Raw genomic sequence first — 18,742 nt, 5'->3', positions numbered from 1 at the left:
ATAAACCTTTTTGTAGAACTGACTTGGGCTTGGGCCTATGTCTGAAGACATCAATATGGGACCAAAACAGAATTTATTTTCGTAAAATTCTACGAAGAGTGGTCCTATCCACTTTCACGTCAAGAAGTGTGATATGAGGTTCCTATCCATGAAACAACCGTGAACATGTGTAAATCGTGTCCATGTGGACCCTCCACCCAACAACACAACACAACTAATGAGAAAATGAGAAATTGTGATCCAGTGCTCAGTGTGATGTTCACACCATGACTTGGACTAATACTTTAGATTCTGCCTTACATGTTTTTAACGTGTTGTCTTTTTTACACTTGAGAAATTTTGTTTTTTTTTTCTTACTAACTCTATTTAAAAGGGATCGAAGTATGATCCCATAGCGTATAGACTTCCACAACCCACAAGCATGGCCTTCATTCAGAATTATTTCTTCCTTGCATTGTTAGTTCTATGGGTTATGTTAGTTTCTTGCAAAAGCAAAGAAGCAATTACATTTGGATCAGAAACTGAAGCTCTCCTTAAATGGAAAGCAAGTATCCAAAGTCAAGATCTTTTAAGTTCATGGACAATAAATCATAACCGTACTACTACACCAAGCCCATGCAAATGGCTCGGGATAGCTTGTAACAAGGCTGGAAGCGTAACTGAAATAAACCTTTCGAACATGGGTTTACAAGGTAAGCTTGACCACTTAAATTTCTCTTCTTTCCCAAATCTTGTCCATCTAAATCTAAGTGAGAATGGACTCACGGGTAACATCCCCATGCACATTGGTACACTTTCAAAACTCACTACCCTTGATCTTTCTGAAAATCGATTATCTGGTCTAATCCCTCCATCTTTTTGTAATTTGAGCAAGCTTACCACTGTCTACCTTTATCGAAATTCTCTCTCTGGACCAATCCCTCCAAACATTGGTGCTTTGAGGAATTTAGTCGATTTGCAACTTTCTTACAATTCTCTTTCTGGATCAATCCCCCCATCTTTTTATAATTTGAGCAAGCTTACCATTATTTACCTTGGTCAAAATTCTCTTTCTGGACCAATCACTCCTAACATTGGTGCTTTGAGCAACTTAGTGGAATTGGACTTGGCTAAAAATTCTCTTTCTGGACCAATCCCTCCATCTTTTGGTAATTTGAGCAAGCTTACCGCATTATACCTTTTTCAAAATTCTCTTTCTGGACAAATCCCTCCAAACATTGGTGCTTTAAGGAACTTAGTTGATTTGGAACTTGATGAAAATTCTCTTTCTGGACCAATCCCCCCATCTTTTGGAAATTTGAGCAAGCTTACCACATTACACCTTTATAACAATTCTCTTTCTGGACCAATCCCTCCTAACATTGGTGCTTTGAGGAATTTAGTCGATTTGGAACTTGATCAAAATTCTCTTTCTGGACCAATCCCTCCAAACATTGGTGCTTTAAGGAACTTAGTCGATTTGGAACTTTCTGAAAATTCTCTTTCTGGACCAATCCCCCTATCTTTTGGTAATTTGAGCAAACTTTCCATCTTATACCTTTATCAAAATTCTCTTTCTGGACCAATCCCTCCTAACATTGGTGCTTTGAGGAACTTAGTCGAATTGAGCCTTTCTGACAATAAACTATCCGGTTCAATACCTCAAGAAATTGGAAATCTTTCTTCTTTATCTTCACTTGAAGTATTCAATAGCAACTTATCAGGCTACTTACCACAACAAGTGTGTAAAGGTGCTTCATTAGAAAAATTCATTGTAGCCAACAACCACTTTATGGGTCCTATCCCAAAAAGCTTGGGAAACTGCACAAGCTTAATTCGAGTTCGACTTGAAGGGAACCAACTCGATGGAAGTTTATCCCTAGACTTTGGATTGTATCCAAATTTGAATTATATGGATTTGAGTTACAATAGATTGTTTGGCGTTCTCTCACCAAATTGGGGAGAATGCCAAAATCTGACAGCTTTCAAAATCCATGGTAACAAGATCAGTGGTAGGATACCAAAGGAATTAGGCAAATTAACACAATTATGTGTACTCGACCTTTCCTCAAACCAACTTGTAGGGGAGATACCAAGGGAGTTGAGTAGGTTGTCTGTTATGTACAATTTGAGCTTGAATGATAACCAACTTTCGGGCGAAGTACCATTGCAAATCGGAAGATTATCCAATCTGGAATCCCTGGACCTCTCGATGAATAAGCTAGTTGGACAGATTCCAGAGCAATTGGGCAATTGCTTGAAATTAAGGTATTTGAGTTTGAGCAAAAACAATTTCACAGGAAACATCCCATATCAGATTGGCAATCTGAGAGCCTTACAGGAGTTACTAGACCTTAGTCTAAATTCACTCACTGGGAAGATATCACCACAATTGGGAAATCTGATTATGTTAGTAAGCTTGAATCTTTCTCATAATAAACTCGTTGGTTCCATTCCTCTTTCCTTAAGTGATATGGTCAGTTTGTCATCCATTGATTTTTCAAATAATGAGTTAGAGGGTCCTCTTCCTAATAGCAAAGCTTTTCGAAATGCTTCACTAGAGGCATTTAGTAATAATAAAGGTTTATGCAGTGAATTTGGTCCCTTGCCGCCTTGCAATCGATCTAAAAATATGGGTGCTGGAAAAAATATACACAAATTACTTGTTGTCATTGTTGGCTCACTCCTAGGCACATTGGTTCTTATTCTAGTCGGAGTCTTCTATCTTTTTCGTCGACGAATAAATCTGAGAAGGATAAAGAAGACGGATATTGCATTAAGAAGTGGGGATATATTTGCAATATGGAATTATGATGGAAAGGTTGTATACGAAGAGATAATCGAAGCCACAGAAGATTTCGATGACAAATATTGTATTGGGGTGGGAGGACATGGACGAGTTTACAAGGCAGAGTTATCAAGTCATGTTTTAGCTATAAAGAAGCTTTGTACGCAGGAAGACGAGGAGTTAGACGATATGAAGAGTTTTGCGAATGAAATACGAGTATTAACAGAAATTCGACATCGAAACATTGTGAAACTTTATGGGTTTTGCTCTCACAAACGACACACGTTTTTGGTTTGCGAATATATGGAAAGGGGTAGCCTAGATAAAATTCTATGCAATGAGGGAAGAGCAATGGAATTAGATTGGGGTAAGAGAGTGAATATCATCAATGGTGTAGCCTGTGCTATATCTTACATGCATCATGACTGCACTCCACCTATCATTCATCGAGACATATCAAGCAAAAACATTTTATTGGATTCGGAACTTGAGGCCTCTGTCTCTGATTTTGGCATTGCTAGGCTTTTAAAGCTCGATTCATCATTATGGACTACAGTTGCAGGCACATATGGTTATATCGCTCCAGGCAAGTTTCTACTACAAACTCTTTATACTCCTTTATTGTGAAATTTTCAAAGTTCACATCAAACAACCTTCTTTATTTTAGCTTTAATACATTTGTTTTTTTGGGTGCAGAGCTTGCAAGCACAATGGTTGTGACTGAAAAATGTGATGTTTATAGCTTTGGAGTATTGGCTATAGAAGTGATCATGGGGAGGCATCCCGGGGAACTTATCTCGTCTTTATGGTCTACAAGTGATCCAACAATAACGCTAAAAGATGTGTTAGATCCGCGACTTTCACCTCCTACTGATCGACGGATTGAAGAAAAAATTGTCTCTTTATTGATGCTAGCTTTTACTTGTGTTAATTCTAATCCACAATCTCGGCCAACCATGCGTTCAGTGTCTCAGAATCTACTTTCTATGAACTAAATTTTTCAAATTTTCTTTCACCAGTTGAATCAGCCAAATAGTGTTCAATGGGAAGAAACATTCACCCACTCAACTCAGTCCCTGGATCCTTTATTAAACACAATTTAGTTGTGTCGGGTATCAAGTTCATCCGACCCAATCCAGTATAAAATTGACAATTGTGAAGCATCTCCATCTTCGTTCTGGAATCTTTTGACGAAGTCATCATGAGGAGGTAACTTATCATCTCTATCTATATATTTGGGATATTTACAAAAAATTGATCAACTTTTGACAAATTTACGATTCGGCCTCACTGTTCATTTAATTACCAAAACATGGACGATAACGAATTCGGAGGTTTTTAAAGTGACTATTTTTAAACATGCGAAATGGGCACTTTAAAACCATCGAATTCGTTTCCATTCAACATGATCATACACGTTTTGGTAATTAAAAGTGACTTCAAACTTTCTAATAAATGGAGTTATATATGGACGGGAACCTTAAGAGGTCTATAAAACCAATAAAAAATAATCCAAATTCGACTAGTGTGTAAGCACAATGCAACTCTACAAGTGTTAGAACATGTCAATGAACATCACTACAAGAGTGCTAGAGACTTACCTCTTCTCTTTATCGAATCTCGAGATCGTGATTCAAGGTTTACCTACTCTTATCTCATTGAAATTGTTTAAATGGTACATAGATGTTTAATAAGTTGGTTATCGTCTTTCCAAAGAAAATCTGTTAGTTCTTTGTTTATGTCACCTTTGGGAAGAATGCTAATCCATCATGAATGTGAGGTTAATAGGTAGCCTAATATGCTAAATGTTTCCCCTATCAAGCAATTACTCTTGTTTTTTGATGCATTTTTATTCGTTCGACAACTTTTCTTATTTGCTAATTTTTTAGATTTACGTATTTTGTAGAGATGCGATCAATTCTCAGCAGAGCTATTTACAATACCTGCATTACGGGCAGTTCTCGTTCTATGCAACTCCGCTGTTTCATCAAATTCTACTGATTCCAACAGCGTAGCTAACGACTTTTGTACAAAAGTTTGGGATACATGCCAAAATGTTTCTATATTGAATTCCCCATTTGCGCCTTCATTGCAAGGAAGAACTGGCGTGCCACTTTATTCCACTTTATCCACACTTACCGATCTTTGGCAATCAAAAACTGATTTCTGCGAAGAATTTGGTGGATCTTCCGTTGATGAATCTGTTTGTTTTGATGGTGAGGAAGTTACACTAAATAATAATGAAACTCAAAGTCCTCCAAATGGTCTCTGCCTTGAGAAAGTTGGAAATGGTTCTTACCTTAATATGGTTGCTCATCCTGATGGGTTCAATTGTTTCTTCGTGTCTAATCAACAAGGACAGATATGGTTGGCAACCGTTCCTGACTTGGTATCTCGAGGAACATTGGGTCTTGATGAATCCAATCCCTTCTTGGATATGACCGATGAAGTACATTTTGATACTCTATATGGAATTATGGGATTGGCTTTCTTCCCAATTTTGCATGTGATGGCTGCTTCTTTGTTTCATTCAATTGTGATAGGGCCCAATCGCCACTATGTACTGGAAGGTGTTCTTGTAATTTGGACGTGAATTGTGATCCTTCAAAACTTTCTTCTGATGATGGAGCACAACCTTGTTGGTACCAAAGTGTTATCACAGAGTTTACCGCTAATGGTACCGCAGCACAGGCTTCATTGGTACACATTTGTACATTTTTTATTAAATATCTAGAAATATTCTCATTGAAGGATTCTAATCTAATCCTTCCTTTATATGTTTTCTAGAGGTGAGAAGGATATTTATGATGGGTCTTCCATTTATGGGTCATCATGCAGGGCAGATTCTCTTTGGACCTGAAGATGGGTATTTATATTTTATGATGGGTGATGGTGGAAGTAAGGGTGATCCTTATAATTTTTCCCAAAACAAGAAATCCTTGCTTGGAAAGATTATGAGGTTGGACATAGATAACACACCAAGTGAGTATTACTTAGTATGTTTATTCTTGTTCTTTGTTGTCAAAACTATCAATTTCTTTTGACATATTTTGTTGCATTTGGATATAGTTTTCTAAGATGCCTACATACGGATGCCTACGATAACAAGAAGCTTATGTAAAAATTCGCTTGAAATCTCACCTATTAGATTACATTGTTAGAGAATCAACCATGAGTAGAGTTACCATTGCTTGAAGAAACATCACTAAAAATGGAACTTTAATAGATCAATTTGAAGGAAAGGAATGAAAGTGCTGCCAATGAACAATTGGAAAGTCCATCTTTTATTTCTTTAATTTCATTCCTTGTAGTAAGTTGGAATTGTATGCTTATTACTTACTTATCATTTATAATCCTTTTTTGCGCTCCATCCTTGTCATGTATATATTCAGGTGCCAGTGAAATAGATGACCTTGGTTTATGGGGAAACTATTCGATCCCAAGTGATAATCCATATTTCGATGATAAGGACTTGGAGCCAGAAATTTAGGCCCTCGGGTTGAGAAATCCATGGCGTTGTATTTTTCTTTGACAGCCTAGGTGTCTCAATTTATAGTTTCCAGTCAAATTCTTCTTCATGGTTTTCTATGTCAGAAATAAATATTGCAATTGGGTTGTGAATGATTTTCTTGTATTTCTTGTGACCCGTAGGTCATGTCAATCTGATAGTTTCGACTATCTGACCAATAGGCATTTCTTTTGATATATTGCAATGCAACTTTGAGGTCATGGGTTCAAGTACTCAATAGTTTAAGTTATTCGATGATTTGGTAGTGCTCGGCTATGGAAAGTAGAATCCTCATTATAAAATTTGTTTGATTCTTACGCTTGTTAGTCTTATAGGAGAAATATGAAGAAGTTGATATAATCACTAAGGGTGGAAATTACGGTTGGCTTGTTTTTGAGGGCTACACTCTTTAATGGGATATAGCCATTCCAATGCAAATAAGAACGAAGGATCAGCGTCGATAACAGGTGGTTATTTCTATTGGTCCATGACTGACCCAATCATGTATGGAAGGTAAGTCAAGCTCCATCACTCACTTAATATCCAAATCTTAGCAATACAAATATATTGTTGTACTTCATGCAAGTAAAGAAGGTGATCCTCTATTTAAACGTTTTTCAAAGCCTCTTGAAACATCTATATATTATTGAATGTATATTTTTCTCCATTCCCGGGTGTGTCATACCCCAGTTAAGCCCCATGACCCTCTTATATCCATAGTTCTCTCCCTCTCAAACAGTCGGTTGGTTAGCATAGATAAACTTGAATCAACTTATTAATTAATCGTCTTGTTCATATATGGATTTCTAGGTACTTGTATGCAGATTTGTGTGCTCATGATCTATGGGCAGGTGATGAGAGCCCAAAAAATAGCGGGAACTTCACTTCTACAAAGATTCCTTTCAATTGTGCGGTCGACTCACCAATCAAATGTTATTCAATGCTGGGAAGTCCTCTCCCTTCTTTGAGTTACATATACTCATTTGGAGAAGATAATCGAAAGGACGTTTTTCTCTTAACAAGTAGTGGTGTATACAAAATCGTTCCTCCAAGTCCCAGCACTTCTCCGTCATCTGGGAACCACGTGAAGGTCCTAATAAAGGACCTTGTGTTCTTATTCTCATCTTCTTTGTTGCTTTTACTAGGTTTTATGTTGTAAGCGACGATGTTATTATCTAAGAGTCTACGGAGAGAGGATTGTTTTTTTTAAATATATATATAAAATTGTTGTAATGAGGTGGTTGATTTGTTTGGTTGAGACTTGAGATGTTGTATCAAAAGTTAGTTACTACGTACCCCTATGTAATTTTATAAGAATTTTTTAAAGTTAATTAGTTTTATTTGATTATAAGTGCATTGTATCCAAAGATTGCTACCTTTCTATCTGCATTCTTCTACGAAATATTATTAGTTCTTATTTAGATCGCTAATTCCCCAAACCAGTTCGATCAAGTTGCAATAGTCATTCGATCTATTCTATAGTTTTATTAGAAGTTGATTAGTTACCTTTAGTAGAAAACGAAGTAGCAAAGAGAACAGAAATTGCACACAAAAAACACACGAATTTACGTTGTCTAGCAGTGTGCCTACGTCCACGATCAAATCAAGAACAATCACTATTTTCTTTCACAGCTTTACAACCCTAGAGATCTCTATTTATAAAAACCAGGAGTTGTTGAAACACTTCTATCTCCCCAAACTAGAAAACTTTTAAGATAATATTACATAATTATCTTTTTCATAATCCTAAAAAATTTTATCCCGGGGATCCTCAACTCAGTGTACTGCCGACAGAATACAAGACATTTACTTAACACCTATCATTATTGTTCTTCGGTTCTTCCTATCCGTGGGACATTTGTGAAAGGGCCGGGTAAGAAAAGTTGGTTAGTGACCTCTCATTATTGTTCTTCCAATTCTTGGGTAATTTTATGGCATGGGGAAGAGTCCTTTGGGTTGGAGCAGGATTCGAAAAAGGAGATTAATGTGATTTAGAACTCGTTCTTTTCATGATCCCTCATAATTAAATTGGGAGATTGTTGGGTTAGATATCTTGAATTAAGGTCTAGGGGGTATATTTCATCAAAAATACCCAACCACAGTATGACAGTCGGTGTCTGTGTCTCCCATGTGGCCACACACATAATTTGTGATCGACAACGCGATCTGGTTCATCATGTCAACAATCATGCTGGCCGTGGAATCATTATGAGGGGAATACTCTTCATCTGTTGCTACATCAACAAGCATGATCTTCCTACGTGACATCTAACACTCCAAAGCCTACGTGGCACCATGTCAGCAAATCCCTCTTCAAATGGGGAGCAGATCCTCTGTGGCGCGTTTCTCCTGTAACTCTTGTTTTTACAGTCCATAGAACATCCAATTGAATAAAAATAACAACACAGATCTCTTGGATTCATGGTTTAGATCAGATTTAAAATAAATAAATAAATAAATAAGATTTTTTGGGGCTCTAATCTAGTATTCAAAAGTGGACGGTCACTAAGCTCCTTAACATTAACGGTTGGATGAAACCTCTTGATGATGTGGCATACACTCAAACCGTTGGTTGGAGCTACAGAGGAAACACACTATAGATGATCCGCTCCACTTCACATGGCATTACATCTCGAGCACCATCTAAATTTATCACCAATGTATGTCCGACGTACGATTTCTAAACTTAGTTTGACATCTCGTCCCATCCATTGATAAGACTAATACACCTTTATCTTTTTACTTAAAGACAAAATGTGAAAGGATATTATTGGAAAAAATGTGTTGGAGAATGCTAACGTCCACATGATGTCTTGGATCTCATGGAAGACGTTAACATTCTCCAACACATTTTTTTTCAATAATACCCTTGTCAATTGTCTTTTAATGAATAAAATAGAGGTATATTGGTCTTTTATATAATTAATGCTTGTTTGCATTGATTCCCAAATCATTTATTGTTAACAAGACATTTAATTCTAAAAATTAAATGCCCTTAGCATTTATTATGTAAATAAGCATTAATTACGTAAAAAGATTAATATACCATTATCTTTTAACTAAAAGAAAATATGTGGAAGGTTATTATTGAAAAAAAAATGTATTGGAGAATGCTAACATCCCCCAAGCCTATATGCCCAACTAGCAAAGACGAGACAACTAGCCTCTTAGAACACCATATCTTGCCCAATCCTCTAAGTACATGCAAACCATACATATACAACAGGTAAGCAAAGAAAAATCTTTGTACATATAGTGGAGTGCCTAACGTCCAAGACCTCATGGGTTTGCATTCTCCAACACATTTTTTTCAATAATACCCTTTCATCATCATAAAGCTTGCAGATGGAGCAGAAGTATCAGACCAATATGTTGAACTTTCAAACATTTCATGCACATCAACTTGGCAGTCGATTTCCTGAATACATATTGAAAGCAGCAAGACCCAACATGAAAAAGGGAGGGAAGGGGGGAACCAACCAAAACATGAAAATGGGATAAAAGTAGAAATTTAACTGAGACGACACATACTTGTCCATTGAATGATCAGCCACATCATTGTGGCAATATTAGCATGTAAATAACTGATTGCAACAAGCAGCGAAAAGTTTACAGTTTCTCTTGTAGTGTTTGCAACCAAAAGTTTGTTTGAGTGGATCCCGATAAGAAGGAAACTGAACAGGAATTTCTCCATCAATGCTTGTAAAAATTACTTCTTGATGAGGTTTCTGTTGCGTAACAAGCCATCGACTGAAACATAAAGGAAGCTCCTGTAAATTTTCACATACTTGTTTAATAAGCACATATATATATATATATATATGACATTGCACCATGGTTTAAAATATCAGATTGAATACGTTGATACGAAACATTGACCCTGAATGTTTCAGAAATGTATCAGTTTGTATTGGCCCATACCATATCAGTTCTTTCATTAACTAAAACATTCAATCGACATGATATTTTAAACCATGTATTGCACAAAAGAAGAGCCGGACAAACTAACTTTTTTGTGATAGGGTGTTGATAATGATAATAAAAGAAGAGGAAATCAAGATGTCCAAGCACAAAATGTATAGATATCATCATAATCGAAGCCTTATCCCAAATATTTGGGGTCGGCTAAACAAATCATGTTCTTTCATTCAATTCTGTCCAGAGAATTGAAGCCTTCATTGAAGCATCATCAACATCATGGTTAAAAGATAAATACAAAAAAAGTAAATAAATAAACTATTAACATCAACCTTGTCAGCAGGTTCTGGATTATGTATGACTTCTTTTGAGGATCTAATGTACAGTCACGTGACACCCTTCGAATTGCAGCCTCCATATCTTCCTGACTCAATGTCAAAATGTGCTCCTCTTGATGTCTAAATTTCTGATTAATGTGTAAAGTTTCACTTGGTTTCTCGACCCGATCTGTGACATCTATTGCTTTCTGGCATTTCTGCTTCTCATTGCATTCTGAAAGTTGGTAACTACCCACATCCCCACTCAAACTCTTTGTTGTATCATCTTCAATTCCATTTTCAGAAAGTTCAAAATTAGCACCAATAGATCCCTTTGGTGGAGATGTGACGTCTTTATCACCAAAAAAGTCTTTATTTCTGGATCACCAAAACCTTCCTTTGATAGATAAGAAGCAACGATTTCCAATGGTATTTTTGGTCACTTTATGCCATAACGACATCATACCATGTTGTTCTCCAGGTGTTAAGGATGCCATAAGCCAAGGTATCATTTCTAGTATAGTTTCAGCTTTTGTCCTTCCAAGTATGCATCCAATGATCTTACTCTGCTCCTCGTTAGAAAAGTACTCTGTCAATAAAGGCCAAAGTTCAAGTTCTTCAAGGCAAAAATGCTTTCCAGTGTGATACACATTGGTTTACACATTCCATGGAGTTTCATACACATCTAACAATACTTCAGCATTCTCTGATCCAATGTCACATCAGCAACAGTAGAAATTTCAAAAGAAAGCGAAAAGTGCAATTCGGAAATTTCATGAAGAATAGTGGAGATATTATTGAAATGCTCCGTTCCAATTTATGGTCAATACGATATGAATAGCTAATGTTTTGGAATTTCCCCTTGGCTTCTAGAGCTGGGAAGGCGATTTCATCTTTGTTGTCACTATGGATTTGATACAGAAGCCGTAAGAGACGGAAGCGCTGATGAAATTCCATGAGGAACCCAACATTTTCAGCCATCTTAGCTGATAGAAGGACGAGGTATTCTAGATCATTCATTAAGCCCTTGTGGAAGAGAAAGATGTGGTCAATTGGTTTGAGTTCTGGATTGAGACTAGAACCGGCGTCGCTTTTCTCATAAAGAAATTTCGAGAGGGGATATAATTTCTTTAAAGCCTCGGGGAAAAATACCTGTAGATTGATTTCACTGGAGTACAATCTGCTGTACTCTTCCACGTTGTGGGATGAAGAATCAGAAGCGTTATTGTTTGCCTTATTAGGTCGAACATCTACATCTAAATCCTTGAATTTTTCAGGCATGAAAGAACTTTTGATCCTAAACATTTCTTGCGACTCTTTTCTGAATTTCTCAACGGAGTTTTTTCCCAGAATACCCAATCCGGACCCACTTATGCAAGAGAGATGCGAAAGATGTGTCAGACTCAAATCTTGTACATTGAAAGGAAAGGGATCTTGGGTTCAGTAAATACTAAAATAAACAATTGGTATCAAATGTTTTTTGTGAGCATTCAAATAATTCGAAAACAGACCTGCCATTTTTATTCAATGAAGAACAGCCTTCGATTCATTCTCAGTTAAATGTACTGAAAGCCAAGTTATCACACATTTTAGTAACCCAAGAGGCATCATACGAAGGCTCATGTATAATAACCTTTGCTGCATATTGTGGTTGCAATGCTTGCGAATGAGAGGAAAGACCTAGTGAGAAAGGTATCATTAAGTGTTAAATGCTGTTCTAAGATTATTTAGGCTATTTACATAAATTATTCTCGGAAGTAGAATTGGCAGATGTTGGATAAATTTAACAGTTAGTGTAACTCATCCATATTCGCCTAGAGCCCGTTTGGATACATATAAAAAATTAACTTTTTTTTTTTTAAACTTTTGAAAGTTAAAAAACTTGTTTGGATTCATTTTAGGAAACTACTTTTAAAAAGTAAAAAAATTTAACTTTTTAAGAAGCACAGAAAATTACTTTCTACTTTCTAAAAGTTACTTTCTCCCAAAACTACTTTCTTCCAAATGAGCTCCTAATAATGTTGGAAAATTAATTTGACGAGTAATAGTCGTTCTTTCAAATTACTTCCTCTTCACTTCCTATTTTAGAGTTACAAAAAACCCAATAATGTACCTCTGATTCTTGAAAAGCAAAGTGTTTGCTAATCCCTGCAATGAAAGATTCCAATTCCCAGCACAGCTTCTCCACAAGCTTCTAGGAAGATGTTTCATTTTGTGAATTAATGTTCTGTAGGGCCGTAAGAGACCTTCAATTTGACTGTCATCCGGGAACCGTTTGTCGAAGAAAGATAAGTAACCATTAGCAAGTTCATTTAAAACTGACAAGAAGACTTTCTTGAAGGCATCACTACAGATAACAACTTCATCTTTTAGAATAAAACGACAAAGAAAAAACATAAAGTTAAAAAAAAAGTTAACACGATTTGTCCACCTAACACCTTGACCAGGAGTTATCGCGTTTAGAAAAGGGTTTTGTTAACATGTGCCCTAAGGGCATGGGTTAAGATGAATTAAATACACCTTGGAAATAAGCATTTGGGGGTATTTTTGGTGGAAAAAATATTTGAGGGCAGTTTTGGTATGAAAATCAATTCCCAAGGTATATTTAATGCATTTTAATGTGTGCTTTAGAACACATGTTAAAAAGACCCTTTAGAAAAGAGGAATTGCTTGAGCAACCATAATGATACCTATAGAAAATGACGACATCTGCAAGGAATTTTAGTTGGCCACTGACTAAAGTTAAAAAGGAAAAAATCTTAAGAGTTTCTTATGTCGTGGAGCTCCTCTAGAATTTCTTTCAAATCTTTCCTGATGGCACTATGCCAAAGACGAAGACCATCGATGGGATGATATTTAGCATTATCTTGATTTCGGCTTTCTCCGGAAAAGCTTTTCCAAGATGAATATATTTTTGGCAACTCCTTCAGGTATAATGGCTCATAGGAATCTGAAGTTCCTTTTTCATTCTCTCTGGCATTTAAGGTTCTGCAAGAAGGTTGGCTTTGCTTACCAAGCCAAGATGCCATAACCTTCATAGATACTCAATTATTCAGACTCTGACAATTAGAAAGTCGGTACAAGATTATTAGCATGAGATCACATAATGGTTTACCTCTTGCAATAGCTTTTCTTTAGGAACAACCACTTTAATACAATGCATAACATCGACCTGTTCTTCTGTAGGAAGATAGGATGTCAACCAGGGAAGAAAATCCTCTAATAACATTATTGGTACACTCCACATGAATTGCCAAATAAGTGAAGCTTGTTCTTTGAAAGAGAACCGCTCCATCAACAAAGGAAAAACCTGCATCGAAATATATATTAGATTAGGATACATCACTACGATTTTATCACAAAAGAAAGGCATTTTCACCATGTGGTCATAAAGCATTCCCTCCTAGCAGTTATTTGACAATTTAATCCACACTTAGAACCATAAATCTTCATTAGAAATTTCAAACCTTGCACATAAAGAGTGTAGAACATTTTATTGGATGGACGAAAGCATAATCAAATAGGTCTCTTCCATTCATTAGAACCTTCTTAGTGTCCAATGATAGAGAATTCAATACGATCAAAAGGAAACTGATTTTTCATCTTTTGGTTTTTTACTCAAAAAATCAAAATCAAAATCAACATGTGGTGTTTCTCTTCCATCTTTCAGGTTCTGTGAAATAAGTGATAAATTGGGTCAAACTTCAATAGTTCCATCTTAGACCTCATAGATTGTGCCCGAGAAATAATGCGTATAATTTGAAATAATTAATAGTTACAAACCTGAAATTAAAAAAATATAAAAAGGGAGAAAGCTAATAAAGTTTAGAGAACTCTCACTGCACACCAACTTTTCATTTATCACACATCAATCATACAATTAAATAGATGTCAAAGAGATTGGACAACCGTTCTTTTCTTCTTCTTTTTTACAATCCACCAATGTCTTATACTTCAAACCTAAAACCAATGAGGGATAAAGAGCAAGAAAGATTGTGGAAAAGAATGAAGGAGAGAGATGGAGTGGAAAGAAAGAGAGAGTGAGAAGGAGCGATAGATAGGTTGTGGGAGAGAATGAGAAAACTAAGATATAAGAGGTTTAGGTTTTTCTTTGAAGAAGAATAAACATTTTAACCTCTCGTCCTTCTCCATCTTTGTTATATATAAAAATAAAAATAAAAAGATATCATCCCCTAAAACCCATCGTCTTTAACCTCCTCCACCTCGAATTATCAAATCTAATAACCATTAAAACTATTTTACTAACTAAATTGGGTTAGAAACAACTAAACGCCCTATCAAAATCTTGCTAAAAACCAATAACAAGTTTCCAAACATCAACACAACTAATCAAACCAAAACTAAATAAAATTTAACTAATCAAACAAAAAAAAAAACCTCAATCTCCAATGACGAAGAAGTGAGTGAGTGTAGATCCGCCAGTTGGGGGCGTAACGCTTTGTGGAACGAAACCAATAGAAGAATCGGTGCATCAATGATTCGAAAACTGGAGAGAGGGCCCACCATCCAAGGAAAATTTTGGAGAATCTTCACCATCCATTCACCTTCCCAAAACCCACCATTGATGGCGAGAAACCACCTCTGCAGCATCAACACACGCCCCAAACTGATGACATGCCCCTTTACCTCGGTCTATTCTAGAATACTTTGGAAAATGACCTAAATGCCCTAATCTATCATTTTGTTTTCTCCCCAATCTATCATCTAGGTATGGTGTCTAACATATTCACAAAATTCTTCGAATTTTTTTGAGAAAATTTTATAAATTGATTAGTCAATTAAATCGGCGAATCAATTAAGTAATTGTTGATTTATCAATTAATCGTTGAATTCGATAAAAACTTTATTCGTCATCCACAAAATTTTGTTTTCTCCAACTCCCAAATCTCAAGAACAAGATAGGGATTTTTGAGATATTGAAGATGATGAGTTTTATTTATTATTTTTACGAAATTTTTCCGAATTGATCTGCATTAATCGAATCTAATCCCCTACCAAATAGTTGTTGAACTTGAACTTTATTATTACGATTTTAACCTTATTATTATCTCTCCTTAAGGTGTCAACAAGTACCCAATTATCCAATGTACCCAAAACAGATTAGTTGAATCATTTTTGAGTAGCTATGTTAACGATCCGATAAGAATCCAATCTCACTTGGCTATCCAACTAGTAAATTTATTTTATTTATAATGAAATTAGTAGTCTAATTACATACTACATACTAACAAGGAGAAATCTTGAAGTAAATGTTCTTGAACTAAAATTAAAACATAGAGAAAATACGATTTTTTTTTTTAATTTTACCTTTTTCTCTATATGAGCGTCCATTCATTTTCACATACTATACAATTTCAACAACAAATACATGATTTATACCCTAATTTTCTACAATTTTATTTTCTGAAGTTTGATTTTCTTGAAGAACACATTGCTAATCTTAATTTTCAATTGAGGAAGTACTAGTTAAATTATTACATTTTTAAATAATAATTTATTTTATTGGATACGTATCTTGTTTTTCTTTTTCAAAAAATAAAATATCAATCTTAATGGGTACTCGATGGGTATTGGGTATTTTTAGGGTCGGTTCTAGTTCTAAAGATCTCATATCTGGAATCAAATTTTATAGGAATTGGAACCCGATACTTTATTTAGATTCCGATCCTGGGTATAAGTAGAACTAAATACTGATCCCTATCTCTTCTTCATCCTTCTTCAAATCTTAAAATAAGATATATATATATATATATATATATATATATATATATATAGATATAGATATTTATTTATTTTGTTTTTGGCAAGGGCAGAACTACGTGGGGTCTAGAAGGTGGTTGTTGTGTTGGATTGCCATTTTGGTAATCCATTTGAGCTCCATCTATATTAAGATTTGAAATCTTAGCAAGTTACTTAGGTAAGTGTTTCTCATGTGCAAACACATGTATTAAGAGGGCTTATTTTGAATTTAAAATATTAATCAAAAGGATTTTAACATTTCATAGAGAAAATGTTAATTTTGTAATTTGAAAACTAACAACATGGTCGTGTGATTGCAATTCTTTAGGGTTTTTTATTTATTTATCAAAATGACCTTGTTTAAATGTAAAGGTGGGGGCATTTATGAGATCCAAATTTGTTTAGTTCCTTGTTTAAATGTTAATTTTGTAATTTGAAAACTAACAACATGGTCGTGTGATTGCAATTCTTTAGGGTTTTTTATTTATTTATCAAAATGACCTTGTTTAAATGTAAAGGTGGGGGCATTTATGAGATCCAAATTTGTTTAGTTCCTTGTTTAAATGTTAATTTTGTAATTTGAAAACTAGCAACATAGTATTATGTTAATTTTCTTAATTTATCATCAATTGAACTTTTAAACTCACGATCATCCACATTTATAAAGTATCATAATTTTCTCTTCCTTTCCTCTTATAAAGTATCATAGGATAACCCAAGTTATATAGGTTTGGAAACCACCTGTCTTTGATACCACATATTAGAGTAACTCCAACGAACCACCTATCCCACTCTCCATCCCCTTTCAATATCATGAAATCCAAAACAGGGGTCTTCAATGCCCTACCACAACACTATCCATTTTGGGTTGTGGGATTTTCATGAGCCATTATGGGTAGCACAATACAACTTCTCCATTTTTGGAAGCAAAAAAATTTCTGAACTTTTGGCTTGAAAAATATTAAAATTTCAGACTGTTTGAAATTTGGGTTGAATTAAAAAAATATTAAAATAGTTGTGGGTAGGGTAATTTGAATGCATATCTCATGAATATCCAAAGCGGCTATCCATATAAGCACACGGTTCCCCATTAATAGAGATGGAAATGGGTAAATTATATCCCTGTTGAAGTTGCTCTAAAGATTTTTTTTTAAATTACTAAACAAGTAAGGTGATTCATAGTCAGTGTGAAAGTGGGTTCAATCAAATTTGAATCTAGGTTGTGGGATCAACAGTCCAGAGGCCTTTACCAACTTAGCTAAGATGGCAACTTCAAACATAACATGAATATTAAATCTAAAATCAATGTCGATAATCATTTAAACCTAATATATCAAAAGAAACATGCATATAAATTTTAATGATTTATTCAATAAATCTGTAGAAAACCTACAAGAATAAGATAATTCCACTTATTTCCTTGAGATTCTTTTTCTTCCAGACTTATCTATTTATCGATCAGAACTTTTATTAATGGTGATTTGCTTTTACAAATTGAAAACTTGAAAACATATAGAAATAGCAGAGGCAATCCACTTTTATGGATAAGATAAGGGGAGGTCATGGGTTTGATTCTTTCCACCCTTGTGGGTGAGGGGGATCCCCTAGGGAGTATGGAGTGAATATGTTCCTCCACTCTCACGTGTGTGTCACACCCCAGTTAAGCCCCGTGATCCTCTTGTATTCATAATTCTCCCCCTCTCTAAAAGATCGATCTTTTGGAGTAGTTGATTGGTTAACAAAGATTTGTTCACAAGATTTATTGAAAATCCGAATTACATCATGAACTCCGAAAAGTCATTCCACCATTCTTAAAGCTATTTTTCTTTACAATCCCTCTCCTCCGATATATCTGTCCCTCCCTCTTTTAAATGATAACCCCCATTAAATCGAAAAAAGATAAAACTAATATTGAAAGGAAGGAATCAATTTCCTCCCTCAAGTCCATTTTTTGCACACACACGCACACACCCCAATTAACTGTCAAGGTTGTCTACTACAACTGAAATTGGAATATCACCGCTATAATTCTAATTATATTGGGACACTTAATATTATTGGCAACTCTTTTATTTTTAATTTTTAAATCCGAATTTTATATAAAACGAAAACCGTGAAGGCCTATGGGCCACACCGAATTATGGTCTAACATGTAATGGATGATTCACATCGACTATCTTGCCAAGTTGCCCTTGAAACCAAAATCATAAGTAACTAAGTTTGGATTTAGCAACTCTTCGCTTGAGGTTCAATTTGATTATTTTGTGTGATAGATTGACGAAAGTTTCATAAACTTCAGAAACATTCACTATGTGAAAAATAGGGTGAAGGTCCGTCGAATTTACCCTTTTTTCATATAATTGCTTCTTACTGATGCTGGCTCTTTCATGTATAAATGCTAATCCACAATCTCGGCCAACCATGTGTTTGGTGTCACAAAATCTACTCTCTATGAACTAAGTTTTTCATAGT

The 18,742-nt window shown here is 35.3% G+C and overlaps 2 protein-coding genes and 1 pseudogene across 9 annotated transcripts; 2 read left to right on the top strand and 1 right to left on the bottom strand.

The window, feature by feature from the left end:
- Nucleotides 1-421: 421 nt before the first annotated feature.
- LOC147394922 (uncharacterized) lies at nt 422-4,809 on the top strand. The gene is made up of 3 exons (XM_086453339.1): nt 422-3,353; nt 3,464-3,976; nt 4,674-4,809. The coding sequence occupies exons 1-2, from the start codon at nt 422-424 to the stop codon at nt 3,760-3,762; spliced, it is 3,231 nt and encodes a 1,076-aa protein (XP_086309465.1). The 3' UTR covers nt 3,763-3,976; nt 4,674-4,809.
- On the top strand, nt 4,134-6,375 carry LOC147394921 (HIPL1 protein pseudogene; annotated as a pseudogene). Its single transcript, XR_015181319.1, has 3 exons — nt 4,134-4,190; nt 4,674-5,467; nt 5,606-6,375. The product of XR_015181319.1 is annotated as an HIPL1 protein pseudogene (transcript).
- A 2,812-nt stretch (nt 6,376-9,187) lies between these two features.
- LOC147394920 (zinc finger protein BRUTUS-like At1g74770) lies at nt 9,188-15,229 on the bottom strand. Of its 7 annotated transcripts, none has more exons than XR_015181327.1 (7): nt 14,909-15,221; nt 13,626-13,820; nt 13,201-13,542; nt 12,624-12,857; nt 10,526-12,190; nt 9,807-10,025; nt 9,188-9,693 (listed from the first exon to the last, which is right to left on the bottom strand). XR_015181327.1 is itself a non-coding variant. In XM_086453385.1 (7 exons), the coding sequence occupies exons 1-3, from the start codon at nt 15,119-15,121 to the stop codon at nt 13,270-13,272; spliced, it is 681 nt and encodes a 226-aa protein (XP_086309511.1). In that variant the 5' UTR covers nt 15,122-15,229; the 3' UTR covers nt 9,748-10,025; nt 10,526-11,879; nt 12,022-12,190; nt 12,624-12,857; nt 13,201-13,269. The 7 variants fall into 7 exon arrangements, 5 of the variants coding, with proteins under 5 accessions (XP_086309511.1, XP_086309512.1, XP_086309509.1 ...); XM_086453385.1 differs by lacking the exon at nt 9,188-9,693 and having other exon boundaries at nt 9,748-10,025; nt 10,526-11,879; nt 12,022-12,190; nt 14,909-15,229; XM_086453386.1 differs by lacking the exon at nt 9,188-9,693 and having other exon boundaries at nt 9,748-10,025; nt 10,526-11,099; nt 12,022-12,190; nt 14,909-15,229.
- Between the last annotated feature and the right edge of the window lie 3,513 nt (nt 15,230-18,742).

Source organism: Akebia trifoliata, chromosome 9 (assembly GCF_017979445.1).
Source record: "Akebia trifoliata isolate Shusen 1 chromosome 9, ASM1797944v1, whole genome shotgun sequence".
NCBI lineage: Eukaryota > Viridiplantae > Streptophyta > Magnoliopsida > Ranunculales > Lardizabalaceae > Akebia > Akebia trifoliata.
The sequence above is the reverse complement of the archived record's forward strand: the minus strand, read 5'-3'. Positions and strand labels throughout refer to the sequence as shown.